The sequence below is a fragment of the Chelon labrosus genome (assembly GCF_963514085.1).
Source record: "Chelon labrosus genome assembly, chromosome: 11".
NCBI classification, from domain to species: Eukaryota; Metazoa; Chordata; class Actinopteri; order Mugiliformes; family Mugilidae; genus Chelon; species Chelon labrosus.
The window spans coordinates 10,670,945-10,698,662 of NC_140344.1; the positions used below are offsets into that span (position 1 = coordinate 10,670,945).

Below are 27,718 nucleotides of genomic sequence, written 5' to 3' on the forward strand. Positions count from 1 at the left end.
ATTCCCTTTGAGAGTCATTGATACCATCAGGATATTAACGTGCCTATTTGAGCCAGAGCCATTTGATTGCATTAAGCATTCATCCCTTCGGAAATGTGTACTGTGATGTCCTCTTGAGACGGCGAAAATATACCTGGAACAGAGTCTAAGTAGGTGAAAACTGATAAGGGAGTTACTTCAGGACACCGCAGTGGTAGACGTCCTGAACACATTTATTTATGACACCAGGCGAGGAAGCACAATATATATTGTTTTCATGAAAAAATGTTGCCAGATCTTGGAAAAATAAGTATAAAAATGTTTGAAATTCTTTGTACAGATGGTGCCATCTGGTATTATGGAACTGTAAAAGTCCTCCCCTGCGAGAAAAACGTTATGTAGTCAAGCATCAAACAGACAGATTTCAACTCAGGTTTATTTGCTCTGGCTGAAGACTAGAAGACGGACAGACAGTTCAAAACAAGCTTAACAATGTGAAACAGAAGGTGTCTCACAAAATGTCCCAGCTTGGACATCAGAACTAAATCGCTCTAAAACAATACATTACTACTTCTGTTTCACTTTTGTGATTAAAAATTCATCTTAGCAATCAAAGAAAGTATACTGTACATGCATATGCATTATTCAAAAATATGTTTAGATCCATAGATACATTATACCTGTATTGTTTACTGTGTATAGTTTATAACATGCTCCAATTATTACTTGAGGCGATACTAATCAGTTTACATTTTTTTCACACCCCTCAGTGCTCGGTGTCCTGTGGCAAGGGGAAGCGTGCGCGTTATGTCAGCTGCAGAGATGCCCAGGGAGGAGTGGCCGACGAATCACACTGCGCCCACCTGCCCCGCCCCCCAGAGTTCTCTGCCTGCTTCAGCCCCTGTGGCCAGTGGCACGCCGGAGAGTGGTCTCCTGTGAGTAAAACGTTCAACTGTGTCCAATCGGTGCAGATGTTTCCCGCCGATGGTAACTCGCTGTAATCACCCCGTTGATCCGTTCCAAAGATGTCAAGAATAACCCTGAGCCTAAATGTGCCGTCGTGCCGCTGATGTCGGACAGCTCGGTCTTAAACTTCAAATATCATCTAAAACTCTCAGTGATGTCATTTTGAAAAAGACAAAGGCAGGGTGGAGCCAACATGAGTTACAGTGAGTTTTTAATCTTGTGAAACAAAGACCTTTTAAAACGTTATAAGTTTATTAAATTTATGTTATGTTGATTTGATTTCTGCTCATGTTATGGTCACAGTTACAGGCTCATGGGACTCATGGGGCTTGACATCATGAAGCAATATGTGGGAGCAATCAATAAAAACAACACTTCCCAAACTTGATGTAGAAGCTGATTAAGAACCTGGAAAATCTTGGGAAAGAAGTCCAAGTGAAACAGGTCAAATAAAGTCAGCCAGGTTGCATTAAAAGAAGATAAACAAGAACTGAATGCCAATATGTGTTAGATTTAGAGTATAGAATCAAATGGTTGTATCTTAAGGAAGCCAATCTGCATCAGTCTGTCACATGAGATTTTGATTTTCTCTGAAGATCCTGCATTTTAAATGAATTATTAGGATAAGAAATCTATTTTTTTAATCACCCTCTTTTCTCTGTTTATATTGCCTTGTTTGTCTCTGCCTCGCCCCAGTGTTCAGCGACGTGCGGCATGGGAAGAACCACCAGACACGTGGTCTGCTCTAACTACCACCAGCCAGTGGACCAGTCCTTCTGTGACCCAGATGAGAGGCCTGTGGCGGAGCAGGAGTGCACTGCTCCGCCCTGCGCTTCCGTCCACCACCGTCAGCGCATCAATGACCAGCCCTATGGATATCCCCAAGATCCAGGTCGTCACCCTGGCCACAGCAGCTGGAATGTGCCATCAGCAGACAACCAGTGGAGGACCGGACCCTGGGGAGCAGTATGTCCATCATGAGATCTCTGATTATATAGCAGTGTGCCAGATATGTGTAATTTTGTGGATCACTGGATCCGGATTAATTATTGACAAGAAAAGATCTTCATGGTTCTAAAAGATCTTCATGGTTCATACAGCATTTTCTATAGAATGCTGTATGAACCATGTATGTGTATCAGGTGTTGTTGAGAAGGCCCATGTGCCTGTCTGTAAACACATTCTTGTGAACACATTAACTTGGAGGGTGAGGAGGCAGATGTTTCCATTTCCCAGGGCAGAAGGCCATACATGGTAAAGGGCTGTCCAGACGGCACCAAGGGACATATTGGAAAGCATACTGTAGACTGCACAGTGTATACACAGTATATGTTGTGTCAGTGTATGTACTGACGTTCAGCTCTCTGTGGCTGTGTAATCAAGAAAAAAAAAACTAGGTTACCACCATGTGACGCCATAATTCTCTGGCTGAAGGTTGGCCATGAAGTCTGAGCCTGTGATGTTTTTCGCCTTGAGTGAGGTTGGCTCGAATATTTTAGAGCTATGTCTTGTTCTTTCCAGGAAAACTTTTGTAATTTGCATGGTCCTCTAACTTCATCACGAATAGTCTGTGTCTGTGTCTTTGTCTGATGTTGCCCAAGTTGCCAGACTGTGTATGAAACCCAATCTACAAACAATAGAATATACACAGTGCCACATGTGCAGCTACTCTCTCTAGAGACATGTCAGATGAATGTTGACTGAATTAGCTTGCTAGGTTAGCTGTCAGAATAACAGGGCAGCTCAGCGTTCCACCCAACGCTGGACTGAACAGTTACCATGTATATTTCAGTCACCAGGATGTTGGCCGTGACTGTATGGATGATTTTAATCTATGGTACAGTGGGAAAAATGGCCTCCTCACACATAGACAGCACCAAATGTAGTTACTTCCATTGCCAGTGTCATTTTAATTGCATCCATGGCTCTGGTGCAGACTGTTATGTTCCGTGGACTTGTTTTCCGTCTTTGCAACATCATTTTGAACGTCAGAGATGTGTTAGGTATTGGTTAGACTCACATAAATTGAGCAACAGATTGATTATTTGCAAGTTGGCATGTGTTCACTTGCTCTGATTGTGCTTTCTAAACAGTGAGAAAAATATTTCCAACAGTGGATGGAAAATCCTTGACCACTCCAGAATGTTAATTATATCAGACATGTGGAAACCAGCAGAACCAATAACCTAGAGTATGTTTTCGTCATAAAATCAACCTGCAGTGAAGCTTAGCTTTTTACAGACTTGTCTGCTGGTACCATGTGACTGTGAATGCAGTTTTATTATATCTCTAGCCAAGGGTGCATTAAAATGGTGTTACATTTAGTTCAGATAAATAATGAACATATATAACCATACTATGTGTGCTCTCCAGTGTTCCAGTACCTGCGCAGGAGGTTTCCAGAGGCGAGTGGTGGTCTGTCAGGATGCTGACGGGCGCAGCAACAGCTTCTGTGATGAGAGAGTCAAACCTGCCGAGTCTAAGAGCTGCAACTCTGGACCCTGCCCTCTGTGGAACTATGGCGTCTGGGGAGAGGTAAGGTTATTTCTATAACTGACTTTTTTCTCTGCATGTCTGTCTTTCTGCTTTCACCTATTACACAAGAAAGCTGTCCAAACTTGGTCTAAAAGACTGGCACTCATGCCCCTTTAGGTCAGAGCACGGAGCTCTGGTACAGTCGATGTGTATTCAGTTCAAAGACATCGCACAGAAATATCATTTTTGTTCCCCTCAGTGTACCCAGACCTGTGGTGGAGGGAGGAGGACTCGCCTGGTGGTTTGTCAAAGGCCCAACGGACAGAGACTCAACGACTACAACTGTGACGTCCTGGACAAGCCGCCTGACATGGAGCAGTGCAGCCTGCAGCCCTGCCCAGGCTCTGCCTCCTGGCACCGCCGACCATGGAAGCCGGTACGATAGTATTAACAAATTCTCCCTCGACACTTCTCTTCCTCACTGAGGGTGCGCCACTGTGAGTAGACAAGGTGTGTGCTGACATGACTTCAGACCTGTGTACTGGGTGTGTTATAAACCCGAAACTGTAGGAGATCCCAAACAAAGTGCTGGGTATCCACTGTTAACGAGCCAGCTCCAGCCCACCCACACGGGCCCAGCAGTGGCATGGTGCTGATTAGAATGAAAAAAGGAAAAAAATACACAAAAACAATGCTGCTCCACTTAGTGGATCATTAAAAACACATGGATCCCATTCTGAGCCAAGGCTCCAAATTAAGGCCCATAAATCAGGACAGTGTCGTCCAACAATGCCATATATTTGTAGGGGCATAACTCTCGAAAATATTTATTTCCTATATAAGGCGTGAAGTAAATGTTCTTTGTTGTTATTGCTGTCTTCACCCTGTATCCGAAGTACACAAGTGTATATTTGTGTATAAGAGTTAATATTATGACCTTTATTGAACAGCAGTGTATTTTGTATATGTATCTTTGTACAGTATGATTTTATTTTTCAAGTAGCTAGTTCTCGTGATTGAATATTTAATATTTTGCTGGTGCTCTCGGTCAGACCTCTCGTATCTCTCTATGAGTAAATACACTTTGTACAGAGGAAAATATTTTCAAAACCTGTTTCATTCTTATTTTTTGATAATGTGTTTTTGCTTAAGTTGAATGGCTTCATCTCCATTATACATAGGTTCAGCTATCGGAAAATATCTACTCTGTCACAGTTGAAAAGAACTATGCAAAAACTATGCAACAAAAGAAAAATACAAAACAATCTCAAACACAAAATTCAAGAAAAAAAAGTGCCTTCAAATGCAAAATGATTTAAGAAAAAAAACATTATAGGAAAGATTTTTCTTAAAATACTGGGAATTAAAATGACATTGTCTGAAATATGATGTGGTCTGTATCACATAGGAGAATGATTGCAGTCATCGGTGTGTTCCAGTTCAAACCTAACGCCTGCTTCTTCCCTTATATACGGTATATGGACACAACCATTTTTTACGGAAGGCGTCATAAACAATATGTCTTGGCAAAATAAGTCGGGGTTTGCACGAACTGTATCTGGGAAAGGCGAGTCAGTCTCAGATTTGACCCAGATGTTCTGCAAACCAAAACAGCAACTTTAAAATGCATTTCTGGTGTTTTTGTGATTTGTGATATATGGCCAACTGGTGCTATTGTGAAGATAGAGTTTCATCATATATCCAGGCTTAGAATTAATTTATTTATTCTGTTATTGGTAAGCAGCATCAGTGCAGCTCATTAAACGTGAAACAGTCAGTGCAGTAAATCATGCTTTTCCAGCTTTTATCGTTGTCCAGAAAGCAACCCGAAGCACACAGATACCTCCTCTCTGTAACTCAGTTGTTGCTGTTTCGCTCTCAGCGCTTGGCCAGGTTTTTTCCGTTTCTCTTTTTAATGCTGAAGGATTTTTTTTTTTTCAAGTGGAACTTATTTATTTGTTTGTTTACAATAGTTTAGTTATTGTTGCAGCTTTAATATGTTGTTCCGGTTTAGACTCATGTAACACTTTACTTGAATTATTTGTCATCTGAACAGTTCTGGTTTCACAGCTTTGGTCAGTCCCGTGACTTCACCAGTTGCTGCAACATATACAGTACAACTCTGAGGGCAACAAAACCCAATGAGAAGCTCTGTCACTGTTTATTTGACTGACCAGAACTTAATGAATGAGTCACATGCATTATCATAATCTGCCTAAAACAATAAAAAAAAAACATTTATTCTCTGGTAGTATTGAGCATGGCGAGAAGGTTGCAGCTAAACAGCATGTTTCAGTGAAGCTCATTGTTTTTCTTTAAAGAGGAACTAAACATCAGCTGAAACTAGCATTGACCCTTCACCTTGCTGCAGTGTCACCTAACCCCTAACCCTAACCCTAGGTGTATTTCAGGACATGTCCAGGCACACGAGTCTACTTTTAAGTATGGCTACATGCGCAACTAACCTAACTTCACCTGATGACATGCAAAACACTTGAAATGTTTACGTAGAGTAGGCAGTGAAATACTGCGGTCCAGTCTGGTATTAAGTTAAACTGTGACGGCTTAGCAACTCACACAGGTAAACAAAGTCCTTTTGCCATATACAGTCCGAGTATGTGTTGGACTCCCGAGTCAGGCACTTAGACGCTGTGCAGCGGCTGAGCTGCTTTGCTGACTAAGGTTCCTGAAAACAATTAATGACCCGTTTTAAGCACTCAGAATTACTTTTGGATTAAGGCAACAAAATCATCATGACACATATTTCAGGTGAAGTGTTGCAGCTGGGTCTGTGTTTATGTTGGGATCCTCCCCAGCGAGGGTGTCTTCAGTCTCCCTCTTTGTGTTTGTGCTTCTCTCCCTGTGTGTGTGAAGACTTCCACTACAACCAAGACTCCTCAGCCATGGCAGTTTCACTCCCTCTTTTATTTTTTTATTTTTTAACTCTGCGGTGCAAAGTTGCACAAACTCAAGGGTGCAACTCTACTTTATTTTGCATATTTTGGTTCGTTGTTGTTTTATTTTTTTTGCTATTTATTTCATTCACATGCAAAAATATATAAATATGTTAAATTAGCTTTTTTCTCCAACTGTAAAGACTATTAAAGAAACATAACTGTGAAATTTGTGTTGTTTGTCAATGCAATATTTTAGTGACAAAGAAAATCCAGGACTGTACCTTTAACAACGTAAGCTGCTTTGCACTTTAAAGGAAGGGCATGAACATATAAAAAGCGTATGAATGCCTCGCTAGGAAGAACATTGCCAGATGGAAAAGGCAAAATAAGACACAGCACACTGAAAAACATTAAAATAGAAATTTAAACTTTATTACTTAAACAGAAAAACAGTTTTTATGTAGCCATAGCACTCATTCTCTCAGTCCCTTTGCAGTACACTAACGTGCTAGGTCGAAACATGTGCAAGCAATACACATACAGCACAAGTATGTAGGTGAGGCACTGTAAACACCTCATAGAAAAGACTTGATTTGCAGGTCATTATGGGGTATTTTGGCATTTGACCCTCAATTGACTTCGCCAGTCTTTCTCAGTAACCCTAACAATAATTCAGTCTTTGGGGGCACATTCCAAATCTGCCTCTATAGTATGTACAGTGCTCCACATACCTTGGCATAATGCAGTGTAAAAACGCCGCCGGCCCTTTCCCTTTTATGTGTTTTAACATTTTCTTTTGTAATCTCCCTGGAGAAACACATACACCGTCCAAATCAAACTTTGGCGCTGGGTGGCACATCTGTTTACCATTGTGTTAATGGAGCTCACCATAATGCATTTGGCAGGAGACCGACAGAGTATTACTTTTACTACAGCAGTAATTTATATAAATTCACACTGGCAAGGGTTGTTTAGTTGAGGAGATCCAAAAGCAAGCGTTAACAAACCCATCATTTACAGAATGCATGGATTTATTACGCCAACCCTAACCCTAACCCTAAGGAGGAATATCAAACCGTATTTTCAAAGTTCAGGCTTCAAACTACTCAGAATCGACTATAATAAGAGATTCTACAAAAGGACAACTGTGTGTCCACACGTAACAGTGTAGTTTTACATCAGAATTGTTAGACTTAAGTCTGAGGCTGTCACTTGCCATCACATTACCTTTTATCTGTGTGAAGTCTTTAATGCATTACACTAAGCCATGATGACATATTTTTTTTTAATATTCATTCACGTCATAGTCCCACAGTGTAACTGTTGCCATGGTGAACGGGCAGATGTTTAGGAGCTGATGGTCTTTTAGAGGTCAGAGATGCACCTACTGGTCTCGCGGGCTTTTGTATTACGTAACAAATATTTCCCATGGCTTCAAAACGCGTCTTACCTTATGTAATGGTCTCTTCCAGTTGTAGTATCCACCAAACTGTTTTCTTTTTCTGTGCTGTCCTTTTGCACCCTCAGTATATATCCTATCAGTTTGCAGGAGTTGCTCATGAATTAACAAAATCCTCATTATAGTTATGTCATAATGTACAGCAGATAAATTCTTATGGAAATATACCCCACACATGATTTATTGTCTCCCAAATAAACTCCATATTGTTGTATATTGTCTCAGATACCACTGATTGTGATTACTGATTGATTACACAAACCCTTTCTTTAATATAACATATTTATCATATTTCAGAGTATGGCCACATACTTAGAGACTAAAGACATGTTAATACCATCTTGAAAGTATTCACAAATGGGCTCTCTGATACGTAAGCATTTATTTTCATATGGACAGTTTAACACATTTACCAATTCGATCTTTTCTTCAGTTTGTTCTCAATATCTTCTTCGCCCTATATACGCAAAGCAATCTTTTTAATCTCTGATAGTCTGATGAATAACTGTCAGCGTTATTCCCTTTCCTTATAGATGCCGTCAAAACACATTTGTCACTTGAAAAAAAAGAAAAGACACAAAACAATTATCACATTTATTGCACAATTTAAGGACACAGAGTTCAGGACAAACGATCAGGAAGGTAAATATCATTAACTAATGGTAATTACCTTGAAAGCGATGTCTATGTCAGCGGTGTGCAAGGTCCGACAATGCGGCTGTGTTTGATAAATTGCCAACCGAGGTACCGTTTTAGTAATTTATGCCTGTTTGTTGCTAACAAAAACACACCATTTCCTGTCAAGTGCGGGTTTCCCATGGAGAGGGATCGTAGTAGAGCGTCTGCAAACTAATCATGCTGCTTCAAATGAAATCCACATGCACAACACTCACATACTTGACTTTGGCCCAAGGGCACCGGGCAGGAACATTCTCCAAACCTGTCACCCTGGGGTCAGTTGGCTGTGACATCATTGGGCTTGTGTTTCCTGATCCTGCCCATAAGCCATGTCGAGTGTGAGCAATTGAAGCGGCGGCTGAAAGGTCCCCTCACGAGCATGGTTCTTGTCGTGGCTTTAATTTAAATCTGAGTCGGTAGATAGTGTTTCATTCTGGCCTTTGAGAGAAAGCAAAACAGTTCAGTAGATGGTCTTCTGGTTAAAAGTCATGCACTATGGCCTACAGATTTTGGCAAACCATTAAGACTTGGGAGGCTGAAAACCAGATGTTGTGAGATGTTATCTGAAGAGTCAAAATGTATGGAACCCACCATGGCTTTTACATCGTGAATGAAAGCCTCTTTTAGGTCAGATGGTTGGATGACATTAAGAAAAGTTGGAAAACATAAATAAAAGTTAAACATTTAGATTTTCACTTGCATAAAAAAATCTTTTCTATTTCTTATGGTTTGCAGAGCAGTGAACAGATGTTGTTAATGCCGACCCTGTTGGAGTAAAGCCAATCCTGGAGGAATAAGGCACTAGGTTTGTGCATGGAATTGAAAGAAATTAAGAGAGGAACTCATTTAGTAGATGATGGGCAGGGTAAATGTTGTTTTGTGGGTGATCTGAGTTGGGAGCAGATGCAGTGAGGTGAAATAAGAGGAGACAAGGCATGAAAGTCTGGAAGCGTTTAGGTTGGTGTAGCCCAGGCCCATCGAATGACAGGGAACATAGGCTCACTTTGACACAGGTAAAGAGTGTCTGCTTTTGCTCAACTCTTGAGGAAAGCACTGTAAAAGGCTTTTGAGCCTCTAGGAGTCGCTTCTTTGACTGTGCTTAGACTCATAGTCCTCTCACATGAGGCTGCCACCTCAGACTTGATGGGGCCTGGTCCTGTTCGGGCCTGTCGATGCTATTAAGTTGATGGAGTGAAATGGAGTTTTCCCCCCTCTTACAGCAGAGACAGTGACAGATTGGGTGTTTTAGCTTATTTCCGCTAACAGGGGACCGAAAGTCATTTATCTCTATTCTGGTTCTTCTTAAGAGGCTGATGCGTGATGTTTTAACTTCTCAAGATGTCAGTGTATTTTCGGTTTGACTGGATGCGCTGTACTTTCCATGTGACTTAGCTACGTGCCACGTCTTTTTCACTCGTTCATCATATGCGTCAGCAGGGCCACTAGCCTGCGGATGTGACAAAATTATGAACAGTATGTCAAACAGTGCCTACTGCACTCCTTATCGAAGTTATTTCTTCAGACTCTGAGATGTTTTGTAGTTTTAAAAGTCGACTCAAAGCTTTGGTTGGATGGATTAGTTTGGACCTTGCTAACACGAGGGCTGTAAAATAAGGTGTGCAAAAGCTTTTTATTGCAGTTGGTAAAATGAGCCAAATGCTGTTGGGAACATGTTGTACAGTACCTCCATCTGTTGTTGTTTACTGTAGCTTTCTCTATTGGTTCTATTGTTTTTTTGGTGGGTTTTTTTATCTGATGGATGCATTTTCTTTTGTCAAGATTTGGTGCCATCCATAGACTTGGCTGACACCATGCACATGGATAGCAGAGCTACAGAAAAAGACACCGTAGAAGAAGCGGTTTGTGCGGAAAAAGCATAAAGGGGATGATAAACATGGCAATCTGCACACAAATAACAAAAAAAGTTCAATGTCCTTATCTTCTCCTTCTCTTACATCAGTTACTTGTGTTTTTTTCCCCACGTAAACACCAATGCAAGGTCAAGCTCTTCCACTTCTCTGAGCTTTTCCATACTTCCCTCTGTGCAAGCCGTGGCAGGCTGGTTGCTATGACAGATTAGAAAAGCAGCTGTGTAACATTTGGCAGGAAGAACGAGTAAGACGTTAATGCCCTGGTGTCAAAGGTCACTACTTTATAACTTCTCAACTGATCTGCTGTTTGTATTTTTCAACTTCTGTAGTCAAGAATTTCCTTTATTCTGCTATTTCTACGCCTGTCCTTCATTTTCCCAGACGTTTAGTCTTGCACTCATTTGGAGGACGTTTGAGTGCAACATAGTCGCAGAAAAACGTCTCAGCGGAATGTTTAGACAGACGGGAAAGCTCGGCTGCTTTGTCATTTAATTTTTACTTATGGTTGCTTGTTGTGGCTTTTCTGAGTGGTGTTGACTTAAAAAGGAAACCGCGTAGGAGACATTGTATATGCCTGCTCAACCAGCTGTTTATTTAACTCTTTTAAAGATGGCAAACTCTTACTTAGGGGTGGAGTGCAGAAGGTGCTGTTTAGTTTTAGCCAATCAGACGTTCGCTGCAGCTCTAGCTGACAATCTGTCAAAACCTGCAGACAGGGACAGGAAATTATTTCCACATCATACAATCAGCTGCATCCTGGGAGGAATAATATGGACAAAAAAAAACTGGCACATCTGCAATCCGTAAATCAGTGTTTGAGTATGTTTAAAGTTTAATTCATCTTATAATTTCCCTATTTCAGCGACTCACACAAGATTTGTGAATAAAGTTCGCTATAGATAGAGCTGGACATTTAAATGTTAGATTTTCCCAGTGTTCCTGTGCTTGGTTTAAGTCTGGGTGGGTATTTTGACCTGATCGATAAAAGATCTATGACTCTTGACATTCCTCTGCCCCATGACGCCACTCTTACCGGCTGCTCCCATGTTGATAACATGTGTTGTTGTGACTCCTGTCTTTGAAACCTTCCTGCAAAACAAGACCATGGACAGAAAAGCCTGAATGTTCCGTGACTCTTAATCATCCTCCCTCTTTTTCCTCATCTGAACACAGTGGTACTGATAAAACATTATCACAAGACATGACGCTATCTTAAATTTCCTCTCGCTCGATTTACTGTACAGAAAAATGGAGCTCGTGTCTCGTCGAGCGTACCGAGCAGACGCCTTTAGCTTTTTCTTTCCAAGTACACTCATACAACCTTGACAACATGTCGCCTAGGGTTTAATTCTACACTCCCCTCCCACAGTCTGCACTTGCAAGTTTGCTCTTGCTCCGGGTCAGCGCCGAGCTCCTTTGAAGACTCTATGTAACTACAGTTACCATATGCTTGGTATTACCAACCTCTTGCATTGTGAGCGTGCTGCAATGTGATTGGAATTTGACCTTGGCGCTCACATATTAAAGATGTGGTCTCACTTAGAACTACTAAATGTATTCAAAATACAACATCATACTAAGTAATTGATTATTTATTATCGGATTATTAAAAAAATCTTACAAGGTATGTTTAGTAGTATTTACTGTATGTCATTATATCACTGTATATCATCATAAGAAATAAGCTCTAACTGAGGAATTAACCCGCAAGTGTGTTAAATACAAAAGACGCTCATTGCTGATCTGGAAATATCTGGCATTTAACTCACATCGTGATTTTTAAGGTGATTTTTTGAGCCCCCGTCCAAATGCTGCTTTTTATTACCAAAAAAACTCACTTTATGGTGTAATTATAGTTCTAGCAAGAATAAAAGTTCTTATGCGTTGCTTGAGGCTAGAGTGATCAAATAGAAAGTTTAAATAGAGTTTAAACCCAGAGTGGTTGATCTGCACCAGGTCATTAGTTGGTTTTGTGGATTTTGCGTTTTGCTTGCGAGTTACTGTACAGTATTAGCTATTAGAGTGAAATACTATATTTTAAGTACAGTCTAGTTTCTGTTGGATGCCTTTCCATGTGTCCTATTGGCTTACCTGTTGAGAGCAGTGGGTGGGGTCATCTTGACCAGTCCTAGGCAAAGACACGGACACACAAGAAAAGTTTTGGATATCAATCACGTAAGAAATCTTTCTGTGTGAAATCATATTTGGTTAATTGAATCATACTCAGACATCTGTTCTCCAAACTCCCATGGGCTGTTTTTGCTGTGTTGTAGCACGCAGAAAAGTCATGAATTAGTTGGGTTTGGTTTAGCACTCAATTATGTGATTTGTTCCAGAGCTGCGAAACTCTATCAAATCAAGACGACAGCTATACAGCCACTAAGCAGAATAATTAAGAGCTGCCTGTTCGTTACATGTGGTTTTGAAATTCAATTATGTCGTTTCTCTTTACAAGTCTTGATCTGTGTGGAAAAAAAAGAAAGAAAAAAAACTTTCACAAAAGCTGTTTTGCTTGGCTGATTTTCAGCTGCCAAGTCCAAGTCATTCCACTTCATAGTAATCCACATTATGCCTAGATGAACCTCAGCGGATTATACTCGATTTAACCCACCTCATCATGTGAAATTAATTGCTGGGACAATGTGGGAGGGCAAATCTGTCCTGGGAGCATTTCGTTTTCCCGTGTGAACCATTGATTTATGTGTTTTTCTCAAGCAGTGGTTCTTCTCTTTCATGTTAACGTGACCCCTGAAAACTTTCCTCACATGCATAAAACTCTCACACATCAGTGGAACACATCTGAATAATAGCATAGCGCTAACATAGCATGTAGAAGTTCTGACAAAGCAGTGGAAATGTCATCAAAAAACAAGCTCCTTTCTGAATTTTTAACAACTGTCTTTAAATTTGACGTCATAAAAAAGTGACTTTTTTTTTGTAGGTAAGAGAGATAATTAGGACAGTATGTCACAGTTGTAATGGCTGAGTGATAAGTAGAGTAGTCCTACCTGAGTGGGTGCTGGTGAGTGAAGCGACCCAGCTGTAGATCGGTGAAGCAGAGGTCCCTGAGTCCTTGCCCTCGTCTCGCTCTCAGAGGTGAAGCTGTCCTCTTGTCCCACGCGCTGTGCCAGCTCTCTGTGCTCTGCGTTACCAGCCCTGATTAACTAATGGCTGACAGATGAGGCTGGCAGGAGGAGCTCATCGTCGCCATATAGCGTCTTTTCTCCCACTGTTAAAATGCACATACAGTTCAGCTGGGGGAGCACAGCCCGTATGGCTGCGATTTCCTTTCTTCCTCCCTTTTTTTTTTCTTCCTCCTTTTTTCTCTCCCCCCTCCTGCTTTTTTTTTTACAGCGGCGAGGAGGGGCCAGCCCCACTCCTCGTTTCTCCCCCCCTTCCCAGCATGTTTGCCTGTCTCTGCTCTTGTCTTGTCTGAGGCGGAGGGGAGTTCTGTTATCATTTTTGAGTGAGTGTGCAGCGGGTATGTGGATCTGCCATGCTCAGGAGGATTCACTCAAGCTCTGGCCTCGGCTTTGATGTCCTCTGTCAGCTGAGCCTGCCCTGTGTTTAAAATGCCTCAGTAATTACGATGTGGATGATGCATGTGTACGCGGTGTCAACCACTGCCCGCAACACACTTTTGGAAGAAAAGGCCCGGGGTGGCTTTGTTTCGTAGGCTTTAAACGGATACTTGATCAGTGGATTTTTAAACGCGCTTTTAGCCTCTAGAAACATGAGAAAAGACAAAATCCTCATTTGCAAATTCCATAGGATTCCGTAGGTCATCTATCTGTGGTATGACCAGCAGCATCGCGAGCACACAGAAAGAAAAAAATAACCATGTGTTTGCTGTTATGCAATATTCTGAGATCATAATTAGAGGACAATGCAATATTATGTTCATTATCTGGACTGGAAAATATGCTAAGACAAAATGCAACTCTCCTCGTCTTGTGTATTTGATTCCAGCACCCCATTTTTGGAGTGGCTTTGTATGGGGGCGCTCACTCGTCAAGCAGAAATAGGCACCCTAATTGCTGTCTGGCCTCATACGGACAGAAGTCTCCAGAATATTTTCATCTACCATTTCGGCAAAGGGCCCTTTTCAGAGCTTTCATCGGGGTGTCTGGTTTTTATTCATTAGTTGTTTTTTTTTCTCCCCTCCTCTTTCTTCGTTGTCTAGCTCTCCTGAAGTATTCCTAGGTTCCTTATTGATACCAGATGATTGTCTCGCCGTGCATCTAAGTTTTGCTCCGCGTCCTTCCTTCTTCTCAAGGCCCCTGCCGTTCACAGCAGCTCTAGAAGTGATTCCTCTGTTTACAGGTTAAATAGCTGGCTGCATTCCACCAGCGTGTGAGTGTTTCACAAAAGGTTTCGGTGAAATCCATTCAGGTTGTTGAGCTAAATTAGTTTGCGGTGGGTTCAGTTGGCCATGAAATGGTCCAAGAAGCTGCTGGGTGCTTTTCCTGTATATAATGGACTCAAAGAGACACTTAGTGTTTGCACCTTCTGGTCCCTGTGGTCTCATTTTTAAAGGTTAAGTTCACCCAACATACAAAAACAAGAAGGTATACTGTATATGGAGGAGATTCCCTTGCCAGAAACAGTGGCCTGGTTTCAACAGCGACTGGTTTTCAGTGGAATAGGTTTATAATATACCAAACCCTTTTTTCTCAGTTCACTTAATGTGTCGAAGGTTTCCATACAGAAATCCAAACAAGAAAAATGAAAATGTAATATTAGCTCAAACTTCTGTAAGTGTGTGATTTTACTGCATTTACACTTCTGCGACAATTAGTTCCGTTTAGATTTATGACCTAAATCTTCCTTTCTCTTCCTCTCCACCCATCCCCCCTTCCCTTCTCCTCCCTCTCCAGTGTTCAGTGAGCTGTGGTCGGGGGACCAAGCAGCGGGAGATAGCCTGTGTTTATCAGAACCAAACCAAAATAGACGAGGACCACTGCAGTCATCTGCCCCGGCCGAGGACACAGAAGGCCTGCCGGGCTCAAGGATGCCCCAGTTGGAAAGCCAACAGGTGGAGGGAGGTATGTTTGCTCTTCTCACTGTCTCCTCTGGCTCGGATAATAACCCTCTGAGCCCCTAAAGAGACCGTGCTATCAGTAACCGCAGCTAGCAGCCGAGACGCGAGCACAAACACAGCCGAATGCTTCCCAGAGGGTGCAGATGTAGGACATGTACACACACAGCACCTGTCCAATCACCGCTCAGTTTATTCTTATTCAAGTGTAATGTGTCATTTCCCAAAGAGTAAACTAAACATCACGGGCTGGATTTGCAAAAGTGTTTACGTGGCCCACATTACATTTATATTTCGGTTTTAAAATATTCAGATTAAATGTTCAAAATGCTTGTCAAGAATAATCTACAGCTTTATGCAAAACCAGCGCTTCTTTCAAAGATTACCATGCAGGCTATCTGAGTGATAAACATGAGGGGGTGCAGCTGATGCAACCTAGCATGGCCTTACGTATGAAAACAAGATGTTAAGAATGACACAAAATCACACACAGCTGGTTTCTGTGATGGTTAACTTGGACACTGGCTGTTCATTTAAGTGCATGCTCAAAAACAAAATAATCAATACGTCCACATCTCAAGGCATGTGTCACCTGCAAAGGCTTGCACAACGTATGCATTTTCAGGATGCACTCTTCCCCTCTTCAGTATGAAAGCCTTTAAGTGCAAGTTTAAACTCAGGTCTGCTTCGTTCCACAAGACTCATGCCACTCCCTGCTCCGAGGGTGTCCTCCTCCCCTCGCACTTTTTCCCTCGTGCGCGTCTGGAAGCAATCATCTTCCTCCACATACCACCAGCAACCATGAAATCCTCAACTAGAGCATAAAGACATGTTTTATATCTTAATATCCACGCATGTGACAAGTCTGAAACCTCAGCGCCCGATGTTTTAGTTATTCCACAGCTACCCAGCCTTCTCACCTCTGGCTGGGGGAGTAATGGGCAACATGTTAGAAGAGCACGGGGAAGGGGGATGCCCATTGGGAATTTTACTGGTTTCCGAGAACAGACAAATTATTCTCCTCTTACTATTTGCAAGGGTGTGCACCTATACATTTAGTGTCAACTTTTAAATTGCAGTTAAAATGTTGGTTACACCATATTACAATAAAACCGCACTTTTGTTGGACGTCACATCATGGATCAGAAGTCCATTACTTTGTGGACTACCATTGTGAAGCTGAGAATTTAACTTTGTTACTGTTATTGTAACTTTGTTGTTTTTTAACCCAATTGACCATATTTGGATGAGAAGGCGGAGCTGGGGAGGAGCAAGTGATCATGCTTGTCAGTCACTCCAAACCAGGGGTGTTAGGTCAGGCTAGGCATGAACCCCAAACATACCTCTCTTTAAGGAGTAATATGTACAATTAGCACACTAAGAAGAAGATGTTAATTTAAACACTGACATAATAATGACTTGAGGAAAGAATGCATGGACTTTTATGAATGAAAATGGTTCTTTTTTGAATGAGACTCTCTTAGAGCCTGATATTTTTTGGAGCCAGCACCTAGTAACCAATAGTAGTACTGCACACTGGTGTATTTCTGCATTGGCTTCATTTTTTAAAAACATTAATGAAGGTGTTTTGGTGGCGTGAACACAGGCGTGAGCAATCAACCTCTGTCCCAGAACACAAGAACTGAGCTGAGCCCAGTCAGAGAGAGTAGTCTCAGCGTGATTGCAGTCGGCCCCTGTAGGTTGATTTGCAGTGTGAAAACATACGACTACCTTGTAATTATATAACCAAACAGTTTACCCGATGTGTGTATGGAACTGCTGCAGACCGGACAGAGGTGTCCGACCGCGCTCTGCTGCTCCCTGGGAGATGTGTGGCAGCAGGAGTGTGCCTTCTCATCGTATACTGCACACTTAAACACTGTTTTCTACACATGATCAAATGTTCATATACACAAATACTGGTACATGAACCACAAAACCTGTGCCTATGCTCTGCGTTCGATTTGAAGTATTTCCTGATTTCCTGAAATCCAGCTTTTCTGTTATGACCAACCACAAAACTGTTTGCAAGCACATAGTTTTGAGGGCGTGTCTTGATTGATTTGTCTCAATTGTGAACATCAAGGTTAAATGTAACAACACTGTATCAATTACTACCTGTAATGAAATGAAATGTATTGTAGATGTGAAAGCACCCTGAATTACAACAATTATCTGCAAGGGGAGATATCTCTAAAATGAAGTAAGACACCTATGTTATGATTTAGTAACATCTAAAGTCTACAGCTGCTGACTCAACACTATTATGAAATCACGAAAGAGCCTCCTCCTGTTTCATCCACAGTATAGTTTCATGTCGTCCCCGCTATCTCTAACGAAAGAACTACAGGGCTTTTGAATCAGGTCTCTTTAGCTGTATAGCTGTATAAATTCACAATGACTGGCATCACTTTTAACAGCAGGTTTTTTTTTTTCATGCTTACAATACGCACAGTTTTGGAAAAAAAAAAGCCATTTTAGATTTTAATGTCAGATTTCTTGCAGTGCTTTTTGTTCTCTCTCCAAACTCAAGGACTTGACCCTTCACATCCAACCACTGCAACGATAACTCTCAACTGCACAGAGAAAACAATAACACACAAATAGCTCTGGACGTTTCTGGAAATGCGATACTCGGTGTGTAATGCACAGATTAGATTATCTGACCGCGTGAAATAGATGGAGCCTGACACTGTTCTTTGAGGTCTAGATTAGGGGTTACAAAGAAATCAGCAAAGTGATCAGCTCAAGTCGTACAGAGTGCTTCCTCAGCATGCAGGTATGCTCCTCAAAGTACATCAAAGAGATGTCTGAGATAGACCTTTGTGTGATTCCTGATATACGGCTCACAGAGAAGCAACAAGCCAGCTTTGGATTTATTAAGTGCATTGAACCTAGAGCTTCAAAGCAGCAGATCTTGATGCGTCAGACCAAACAAATATTCTCTATGGAACTTTTGAAAGAAATAACCCACTCTTATTCTGCAAATGACAACTTGAGTTTATAAGCAATGAAAAGCACCGTCACTCTGTCTTGGTGAGTAACTTTTGCAGAATAATGTTCAAACAAAGGTTTTCTTTCCATCTATGTTATTTGCAACTGAGCTGCATCCACAAAATATATGGTAGGCAACGAAGATTTTTATCCCATTTGAATTGTGCCATAAATTACACACATGTTTTGCGTGTAAAACATCTCTCATCTTGCACGATATACATCAACATCAACCTTGGAATAAGAAGTATCACTACAAGCACACTGTCTAATTAGATTCAGAGGCAAAATTCATTCTTTCAACTTCAGTGTCACCCACAGTGTGGGATATTTGAGCCTTGACTTTCACGCATAGTTTTTCTACTCTTCATATACACATACAGTATGTTCACAAGAGCACTTTTACACACACAATACTCAATGCAGATATATTTTACAGGTTAAACTGCAACAATTTTTTTTCTTCCAACAATACCTTTTAAATTGGTAAATGTCATACTGTTGAATTGAAAACAGGATCAAAAACTGATTTGTCTCTCACCACCATACACATTGCCTCTTTGCCTTTTTATAAATACCCACTACCCTTCAGTGTGTTCCAGTATCAAGTCTCCAAGCTTAAGTCAAAAATAACCCTAATGACATTAGCAGTAGAACTCCTCCTGAAAAGTGCGTTGAAGTTCTTGTGTGAAATATGTGGACTGTCCTTTAAAGGTCAGCTCTGTGACAGAACTGAGCCATGAAAATAAGTTCTTTATTGATAATATACTTGGTGCTATGTATTGCAAAGTTTGAACAAATGCGCCAAAGCCATGAAGTTTCCCTCTATCGCCTCTTTTCTCAATCAGACGTCCTCTTTGTCTTTTCTTAGTGCTCTGTCACCTGTGGAGTTGGAGGTCAGAAACGAGATGTTTACTGCAGGCTAAAAGGTACCGGACGAGTCAGAGAAGATCTGTGTGATGCTCACACACGCCCTCCTGTTGTCCGACCATGCCAGACTGCAGAGTGCACGCATTACGCTTGGGTTGCTGGCGAATGGGAGGAAGTAAGTAGAGCCTCTGGTTCATTCTCTTCCTTCCTGTCCTCGACTCCAGATTCCCCTTTCTTGGTCTCCCAGTGTGAAAACACATGTACAGATGTTTAACCATCTTATTAACGTTTTTATTGGCTGAGATCTCCGCTTTATCTCTCTCTCTCTCTCTCTGCGCCATAAAGTGGACGACCCGCAGGTACCCTTGATCCGTTGCGTCTGTTGTGTGGGCTCAGTGATAACCATCAGTTCAGTATATCACACTGTATCAAACCTCAAAGCGCCGACGGCCATCAGTCCTTTTGTCCCGCTGAATGTCACTGTTCTGTGTCACGCTAGCTTTTTTTTCCTGGCTCATCTTTCTTTAATGTCACAGGCTTTGTCCTCAAAAGCGAGGCATAAAAGAGGGGCACCATGTAGGGACATAGCACGGTGTCCTCCTGCTGGAATGTTTGCAGTATTCAGATTCCTGTCTGTGTTGCCTCGAGAACTTACAGCCTCCTTTCTTTCACAGTTTGTTCCTGGAATCGTTTCTGTTCTCACGAAACACAAAGAAAACGTCATAAAATCCACACTCAGCAGACTTCTTTACACAAATTAATTTTAAGATTCTGGTGCGTTTCATTAAATGCTCTTATAAACCCTCGCTGGGGGAAACCGGCTTAACGTTTTTATATGGTAACGCTGAGCTCCCCAGAGCACATGTTTGGGATTGTGTTTATGTTGCCACTGTCACACAACGCTAAATTCTCTCAATTTATGTAAACCTTTACATAATAAGGTGGAGTGTGCATCCGTTGCCATCTGGAGAAGCACAGAGACACGCAGGAGTCTGAGAAGTTAATGATGTTGTTACTGAAAGTACAACACTGCCCCCCCTCTGCGAGCTCTTCTCCACCCTTTGTTTGATTTTCCTTGTAGTGCAACGCAACATGTGGAGAAGGCATGAGAAGCAGGAAGGTGGGGTGCATGGGGCCAGGGGTGACACCCGCCCAGGATGATTACTGCAAGCCATCGTCCCGACCTCCATCGCTCCAGTCCTGCACAGAAGATCCCTGTCGCTACATGTGGATAACAGGGGAATGGTCACAGGTAGGAATAGAAGAAGAAATGAGCATTGTCGTTATGCTGGGACAGAAACTACAAGGGATATTTGTCCATTAATCAAGTACGGATTTAGTCTGTAAAAATGGAAAGAAACCGCGGTGCTCATCCGGAGATAAATCCAAAAAACAAGGCTGGGGCAAGTGGACCTGACGGGTTTCTTGAAGACGTTTCACCACTCATCCAAGTAGCTTCTTCAGTTTTGATGACTGGTGGGACGTTTAGGTTTTTATTAGAAATACTGGATATACCATTGACCTGGATGACAGAGAACCTTCACAAACATGTCCCAGAGATAAAGTCGACATTGTCAGATTAATTTGTTTTATGCAAAATTCACATTTTTGTATCTGAAAACCATTTATCAGGCCTCTGTGGATTTCTCCTCATCTCTGCCCAAAGCCAGGGGCTGGAGACATCCGCCTCTTGTAGCATAATTTAAGTATGTACGGGATAGAGAAGACTCCATTTCTGGTGCTCCTGCATTAATTTGGATCATTTTTAACTTTTCATCAAGAACAACTGAAGACGACTGCAGTGCTTGATCAGTGGATATTCTTTTAAGTCTTACATTGTGGGTTGAATTAAATAGACCCTTTTAGGCTAAATAAACTATTTGGATGAACTAAAAATGCCACAATAGCAGAAATCAGGGCTGTTTGTCTTAGCTCATGAAAAGAACAGTATTTTGGAAAAACTGTTTCCACAATGATTCATTTTTGATGTTCTGATGCTAATTTAGTAATTTACTGTATTTATTCAGGTAATTGTTTCAGTACATTTCAGTAGAAACAGGCCTAATCAAGTCAGTAAGTGAGTTACGATGAGTCAGATGATACATCCCAGACAATCTATCTGATATCCCTGTTGCCCTATGCAAACATTTTCTCACGCCAGTGTTTGTGTGTCTGTGTGTGTGTGTGTCTCAGTGCTCTGCCAGCTGCGGTGTTGGCTACCAGCAGCGTATTGTGTCCTGCTCCGTGGCGCCCTCCTCCCATGCACAGCACTCGTACGCTCAGACCTCCTTTGCCAGCACAAACTGCCCTGGGCCCCACCCTCCTGGCACCCAGCCTTGCCTCCTCGCTGACTGCCCGCACACAACCTACTGGAAGGTTGGCCCATGGAGCAAGGTGAAAGAGAAAAGACTTGTTAGGCGGACGGAAATCCTCTCCAGTCCATCTTCATGTTCACGTTCTGATGACTAGCGCACTTTACGGTTCAGCTAATAGATCTCATTTGTGGATTTGTGAATGTGTGTTTGTATACCAGTGCTCGCAGACGTGTGGGGCCGGAGTGATGGAGCGCAGAGTGGAGTGTGTGACCTCCAAAGGCCAACCGTCCAAACACTGCCGTCCATCAGAAAGACCCGAGTCTCAGGCTGCATGCCAAGACAGAGAATGTGAGTTTTCTCTTATCTTCTCTCCAGTATAACGCAGAAATTCTAACATCTTGTCCAACTTTTCTAAGCCCTGTAGTGCTTGCTGCCAACATGAAATGAGTAGAGTAATGGCATTAAATTGACTGTGCTGGATATGGCAGCCCATGGCGTATCTGATTGTGTTTATAGTAACTCAGCTTTTTGCTTTGTTTTAACACATTAGGCAGAAAAGCGACCTCCACTTACAGCCTCTTGGAGTGATTACTTAGTGGAACAATAAATAGACAGTCAGCGGCTTTCTACAAATTGTGATGTGGACAGTCTGTCAGAATGCCTCAGGCGTCTGTGCTGCGGCTAAGGCAGCTTTCATTGTGGACTTGGAAGTGTTGCACAAAAGGAGGCCAAAGTTTGCAGGTTAGCTCCCCTGCATTTCATTTTAATTTCGCCTTGGCAGAATTTCGACTTGGCAGAAGCCAAGTCATGCACTGGTGAAATTAAAATGATATGCTCGGTTGACAGCCAGTTCAGCGGTCAAGTATTCATTTTAATCAGCTAATCGGCATGATATGAGCTCTGCAGCACTTTGGGAATACAAGGAGGCAGCACACTTAACATTTACAGCAGCTCTTGTTGAAGAAGAAAACAGCCAGGTCACGGTCCTTTCCCTCAGAGTGCTTAGTTTATTAGCTTTTGCAAACTTTCTGGGTTTTGCCAACAGAAGATTTATGCTCGCACAAGTAGAACGGCTAAACATCACGGCTCTTGGAAGTTGTTGACCTCAGTGTCTCCTGTTATCTAACTGTTGCACTAAAATATCTTGTTCATATTTCTCCCCCTAGGCCAGCTGTTCACTTCCTGTCGAGAGGTCCAGATGAGACAGGGTGTGAGGATAGATGGGGAATACTATCTCAAAGTCAAGTCCCGGATCCTGCAGGTGTGCCCGATCTGTCAGAATTCCTCCTACACACATCATGACTCAACCAGCAGCTTTCCCGTGGGATCTCATCTGTTGTCTCAATGTGTTTGGCCCTTAGATTTACTGTGCTGAGATGCAGACTGATTTCCCCAAAGAGTACGTGACCCTGCGCAGCGGTCAGACAGACAACTACTCTGAGGTGTACGGGCACAGGTGTGTATGATGCAGCGATGATCACTGGAGCAGTGATCATACACCTGTGTATAAAACACTGTTGATAGGAGTGTTCTGAAAACTTAAAACCTTTCCTGCTTACTACACAGGTTGCTGAACCCCTTTGAATGCCCGTATGATGGCAGCCGAAGGCAAGACTGCGCCTGTAGGAACGATTACTCAGCAGCAGGATACACTGTCTTCCACAAAGTTCGTCTGGACCTGAGCTCCCTGAGGATAATGAGTGCGTAATCACAGTGTGATTAGCCTAACATTGTCTACTGTAATGAGACCACACACGGGCGTTGTTTTAACCCTCACACGCCTCATCCCATTGCGCTAATAATGCCTCGTCCAAATGCAGTAAGCGCTGTTTTCGCCTCACACTCTGAGGCGAAATTGAAGTAATCACCTTTCAGCACTCTGGTTCACGATAGGCGAGGGCTTGAAACCAGGCGGTCGGTACAAACACGTGAGCAGGAGAATAAAGGAAGGCATGCGTGCGTGCACGGACGTGTGTGCTGATTCAGAAACACACCCGTGCATCCAATTGTATCAATATCAAACACTTACTTATACTTGCACACAAGGGATCGCAGATTTACAATGTCAACGCACACATCTTTAGCCCATATTCCTCCGTTCATTAGCTTCACCTGCTCTTGTGTCCAAGTATGCCTTTGATTAGGGAATGAGGATTAGTGGACAGTGTGTGTGATTCCGTTTGTGTGTGTGTGTGTATGCGTGTGCACTGAGAGGAAGTTGGATTAGTACCTACACTACCATCCTCCCATCCAATTTGTCTCATCTGGGTCCTGACAGCACATGTTCCCACCCTCCCTCTGCATGGTACCCATCTGGTTTTCAGGTGCCTCGCTGAGGAGAGATAATGAGTTCAAGATGAGAGGAAGTCTATGAAGAGGCGCTAATTCTGTGTGCCTCGCACATCTCCTAAACTTTATCGTCATACAGGCGATAAGAAGGGAGCGCAAGAGAAGCCAGTGGTCACAGTTGAGGTGTAGTAAAGGAGGATGAATGGAAAATGACTCATCAGAATAGAAGAATCAGGGCTTAGACTGATTCGCCGAGTTCAAAGTGTAAGAGAAGGGTTTAGTTATCTCACAGATATCATGCACTGTCAGGAGGGCTGGGTTCTCATGATCTGTTCAGATACCTCTAAGCGTCACACTTGAATTCATAAAAATAAATCTCACCTCATACATGCAAGTGGTCATTAAAGAAACACACAGCATTTCAACAATAAACCCAAATAGACTCAACAGAAGATTTAAGCTGGTTTTGATATTAGATTTTGTTACTGGCTATAAGCACGTTTTAGTGGGAAAAATCTTTCAAAGAGAGCCACAACATCTGGCAAAGTCACAATAACGTGACATCAACCATGCAATGAAATCTGACTGCATTAACTTTCCGCGGCTATCTTTGCGGTGACTTTCCTTCGAGCAGATGTTTTCAGTCAGTGTTACACATTGTGAGTCTAGATTTGTATCTTTTGCTGATTGCCAGTTACAGACCTCCAGTTTTCCCAGACTCTTCTTGGTCGACCTGTGCCCTTTGCTACAGCGGGAGATTGTTACAGTGCAGCCAAGTGTCCACAGGTTTGTGAAATCGTCTCATGGAAATATTTAACATGTATCAACATCAGCTCATTCAGATTTGTGTCTTCAGGGCCAGTTCAGCATTAATCTGATTGGCACTGGCCTCAAAGTGGCTCAGGCCACCAAATGGACATCACAGGGCAACTATGTTTCCGTTAAAGTCCACAGATCTGAGGTAAGATGTTGCAACTTCTATAACGTTTGCCTTTAGTGTGGCATTATGTAAATCTTAAGTAATGGTTTTTGCCTTTACCATGTTACTGGGACACTATTGTTCTTCATGTTGGGGTGTTGAAATTAATTGTTGGAATTTTTGTGATATTTCACCTGAATTGCCATGTTGTAATTCCTCTAGTCTGATTCACTGAACAGGAATCCTCACTGACATTTACGAAGCTCTCGCTCTCTGCATGAATGGTTGCCCTTCACCCACTTTTTCCTCTCTCATTTGTCTCCGTCTGTAGGACGGGACAAGAATCTACGGCCGCTGTGGTGGTTTCTGTGGGAAGTGCATTCCCCAGGCTCACAACGGCCTACTCCTTCAAGTCCACTGAGGGCAACCCGGAGACCAAACCCCTAAATCTGTCCTGAAGACAGAAGCACGGCAACATACGATACGTTTTGTTGGATCCTGTAATCATCTGTGAGTGTGGTGGAGGAAAATTGCAACAGTTGTCATCCCGCAGTAGCGTCCCCAGTTCCCAAACGGCAGCTAAAACTGACAAGACACTACACACTGTGCAGTGCTACATGGCCACCGTCAGGTCCTCCATCCAAACTGCTACGCCTCAAGAGCAGATAACTATAGTTGCTCGCCAACAGTTTTGCAGAGGCCATCAAGCACATCTGCGCTTTGGAACCTTTTTTTTTTTCTCTGACACTGTCATGCATGTTTATGTAGTAATACAGGACTTTAAAACACTGGGAAAGCAAGTACACAAATAGTAGGAAACCACATTTTTTTCTTATGGTAGTCTGTGAAATGAAGCGGTGAGGAAAAAAAATCAGAATCTCATTGTATTGTGCCTGGAACTAATCCTGTTACTTGTACTTTCCACAGTATATAGATATTTATATAACTACACTGTAAGCAATTCTTTGCCACTTATCAAACTGACTTGTAATCAGAGAGACAGCATATTATGGCAGTTCTCCAGACAGACACTGGAATTGTATTTAAGGGATAGTTCTGTTATTTTTTACAGTTTGTTTTGGCTGATTTTTAGAAAAGGCTAAGCTAACTGGCTGCTTTTTGTAGATATCAATGTTCTCATCTAACTCTCAGCAAGAAAGCAAGTATGTTTCTCTCAAGGAGACTCAAGACGTTCAACCAGAGTAAGATCGCAGCTATGATACCCCTCCAGACACGGCTCATGTCAGAGGTCAGACTTTAAGAGCCTCTAGACCCAACTACAGATCACTTTTGTTTTTGTGCATTTCTAGAGTCTGTTTGCTGTCATCTGTTGTCAGGTATTCAACAAAACTACTGAAACGCACGTAGGCAGTGCACTGACGGATGCCGACCTACAGTGGTCGGAATAAACTCTAGTGCTGGGATGAAAAAGCTGAAACGTTTTCAAGTGTTGAAGTATGTAGTATTATTAGTGTTATTCTTTAATTACATCATAAGTTCTCATCTGTCGCACCGTGACACAGTATGAGGTGTGATGTCTCACCTCACACCCTCCATTGGGCCTACTGTAGGTACCTGCAACCCCCTACCTCTCACAAACACCCATACTCTGTTGAGATATGTGTTGTAATATATTTAAGTTCGACCATATTTATTCATCTATTGACTTGTAGATATGTTTGATTTGTTACAATGACTACTAGCGACGGAGGAGCCATTGTCTGGTATGTTTTGTCCGTTGTCTGCTTTGCTAAAGTAGGTATTTGTAGCGTATAACCACTAACTTTAAATTAGGATGTTTCGAATGGTGCTTTTGAACTACTGGAATTACCTCTAATCTCGAGAAGGAAAAGACTGACTTTGGGAATAACACTATCTGTGACAGAGCCGACTCTCTTTAGCAGATATGGGATCTGTCATACTGTATGTATCAGATAAACCACTGCATGAAGAAATCTTCACTTGAGCAGCGCTTAACTCCTCATAAAAGACTTTCACCGTGACCACTACCGCCATTGCAACTATCAAGCAACCTAACATGCTGGTACGCTGATGTTAAGCTTTAACCAAAGTGAGCAGATAGATTCAGATGTTGTTGTTTTTTTTTCTTATCTCTGACAATGCAGCTTGTTTCAATTTAAAGAATGGCCGGAAACTAATAAAAGTCAGTGAGCAGCTAGAAAACCTTTGGCCGTCGTCAGTTTTTATGATGGCCAACTGTGCTATGAGGTCTGTATCAGAAATCTAAAGAATACTTGATGCACTATGTGCCATAAATTTTGTAGAAATGTAATCCTGTTTGTTTGTTTGTTGTTGTTGTTTTTTGTAATAACCGTTAAGATTTGTAACTTATGATATATGTGTATTTTTTAATATTCATACTTGAACTATAAACGGCGTGCTAAATATTGAATGGGCATTGGTACTGGACGGAGAAACAGTGTGCTTGTTTGCCATGCTTTATCCAAAGATGTTTTTAAGAATCATATGTACATACAGTATGTGTGTAGCCTGTATAAGAGAAACAAATGATTCTGGTGCTATGGTTACTAATCATACGATTACTGTATGTCTTGCTACTATACTAATGCTGTTAAAAATAAGTAAGAATAAAACATGCTTTTCAGCAGACTCACAAGTTTAGTTTTTATTTATTTATTTTACATTTTTAATTTTTGCACTAGAACCTGAACTTTTTACAACATTACACACGTCCAGACGGTGGGCGTTGAATGTTCGGAAGCATGCCATTACAATTAAAACATCCAGAATCTATTAATGTGCAAACACAGTTGATTTAATGAGTCAAACAGCATGTCCACTACATACCTGTAAGGTCAATTTTCACGATGTATACGTACTGGAGACACGTTGCACTGCATCTGGCTTCCGAAATAGCTGTCATGCCTCAAAATCATGCTCATACGCACATCTGAACACCCCTGAAAGTCACATTTAAGGTGAGCAT

At 42.0% G+C, this 27,718-nt stretch overlaps 1 protein-coding gene and 1 long non-coding RNA gene across 2 annotated transcripts in view; one reads left to right on the forward strand and one right to left on the reverse strand.

Moving 5' to 3' along the window:
• The window catches only part of LOC311495651 (A disintegrin and metalloproteinase with thrombospondin motifs 20), a 77,086-nt gene extending 49,709 nt beyond the window's left edge, over positions 1-27,377 (forward strand). The window contains exons 25-39 of the mRNA XM_084555176.1: positions 750-914; positions 1,642-1,911; positions 3,319-3,480; positions 3,680-3,856; positions 15,203-15,370; positions 19,229-19,402; positions 20,309-20,479; positions 21,421-21,621; positions 21,761-21,890; positions 22,709-22,803; positions 22,904-22,998; positions 23,109-23,242; positions 24,526-24,617; positions 24,688-24,792; positions 25,082-27,377. Coding sequence (XP_084411302.1) covers positions 750-914; positions 1,642-1,911; positions 3,319-3,480; positions 3,680-3,856; positions 15,203-15,370; positions 19,229-19,402; positions 20,309-20,479; positions 21,421-21,621; positions 21,761-21,890; positions 22,709-22,803; positions 22,904-22,998; positions 23,109-23,242; positions 24,526-24,617; positions 24,688-24,792; positions 25,082-25,171 — 2,229 coding nt within the window. The 3' untranslated portion in view covers positions 25,172-27,377. The remainder of the gene's footprint in view (positions 1-749; positions 915-1,641; positions 1,912-3,318; positions 3,481-3,679; positions 3,857-15,202; positions 15,371-19,228; positions 19,403-20,308; positions 20,480-21,420; positions 21,622-21,760; positions 21,891-22,708; positions 22,804-22,903; positions 22,999-23,108; positions 23,243-24,525; positions 24,618-24,687; positions 24,793-25,081) is intronic.
• Positions 10,951-13,644, reverse strand: LOC311495652. Its single transcript, XR_014699332.1, has 4 exons — positions 13,334-13,644; positions 12,417-12,453; positions 11,359-11,414; positions 10,951-11,031 (listed from the first exon to the last, which is right to left on the reverse strand). It is a non-coding gene; the product is annotated as an uncharacterized lncRNA (long non-coding RNA).
• Positions 27,378-27,718: the final 341 nt, after the last annotated feature.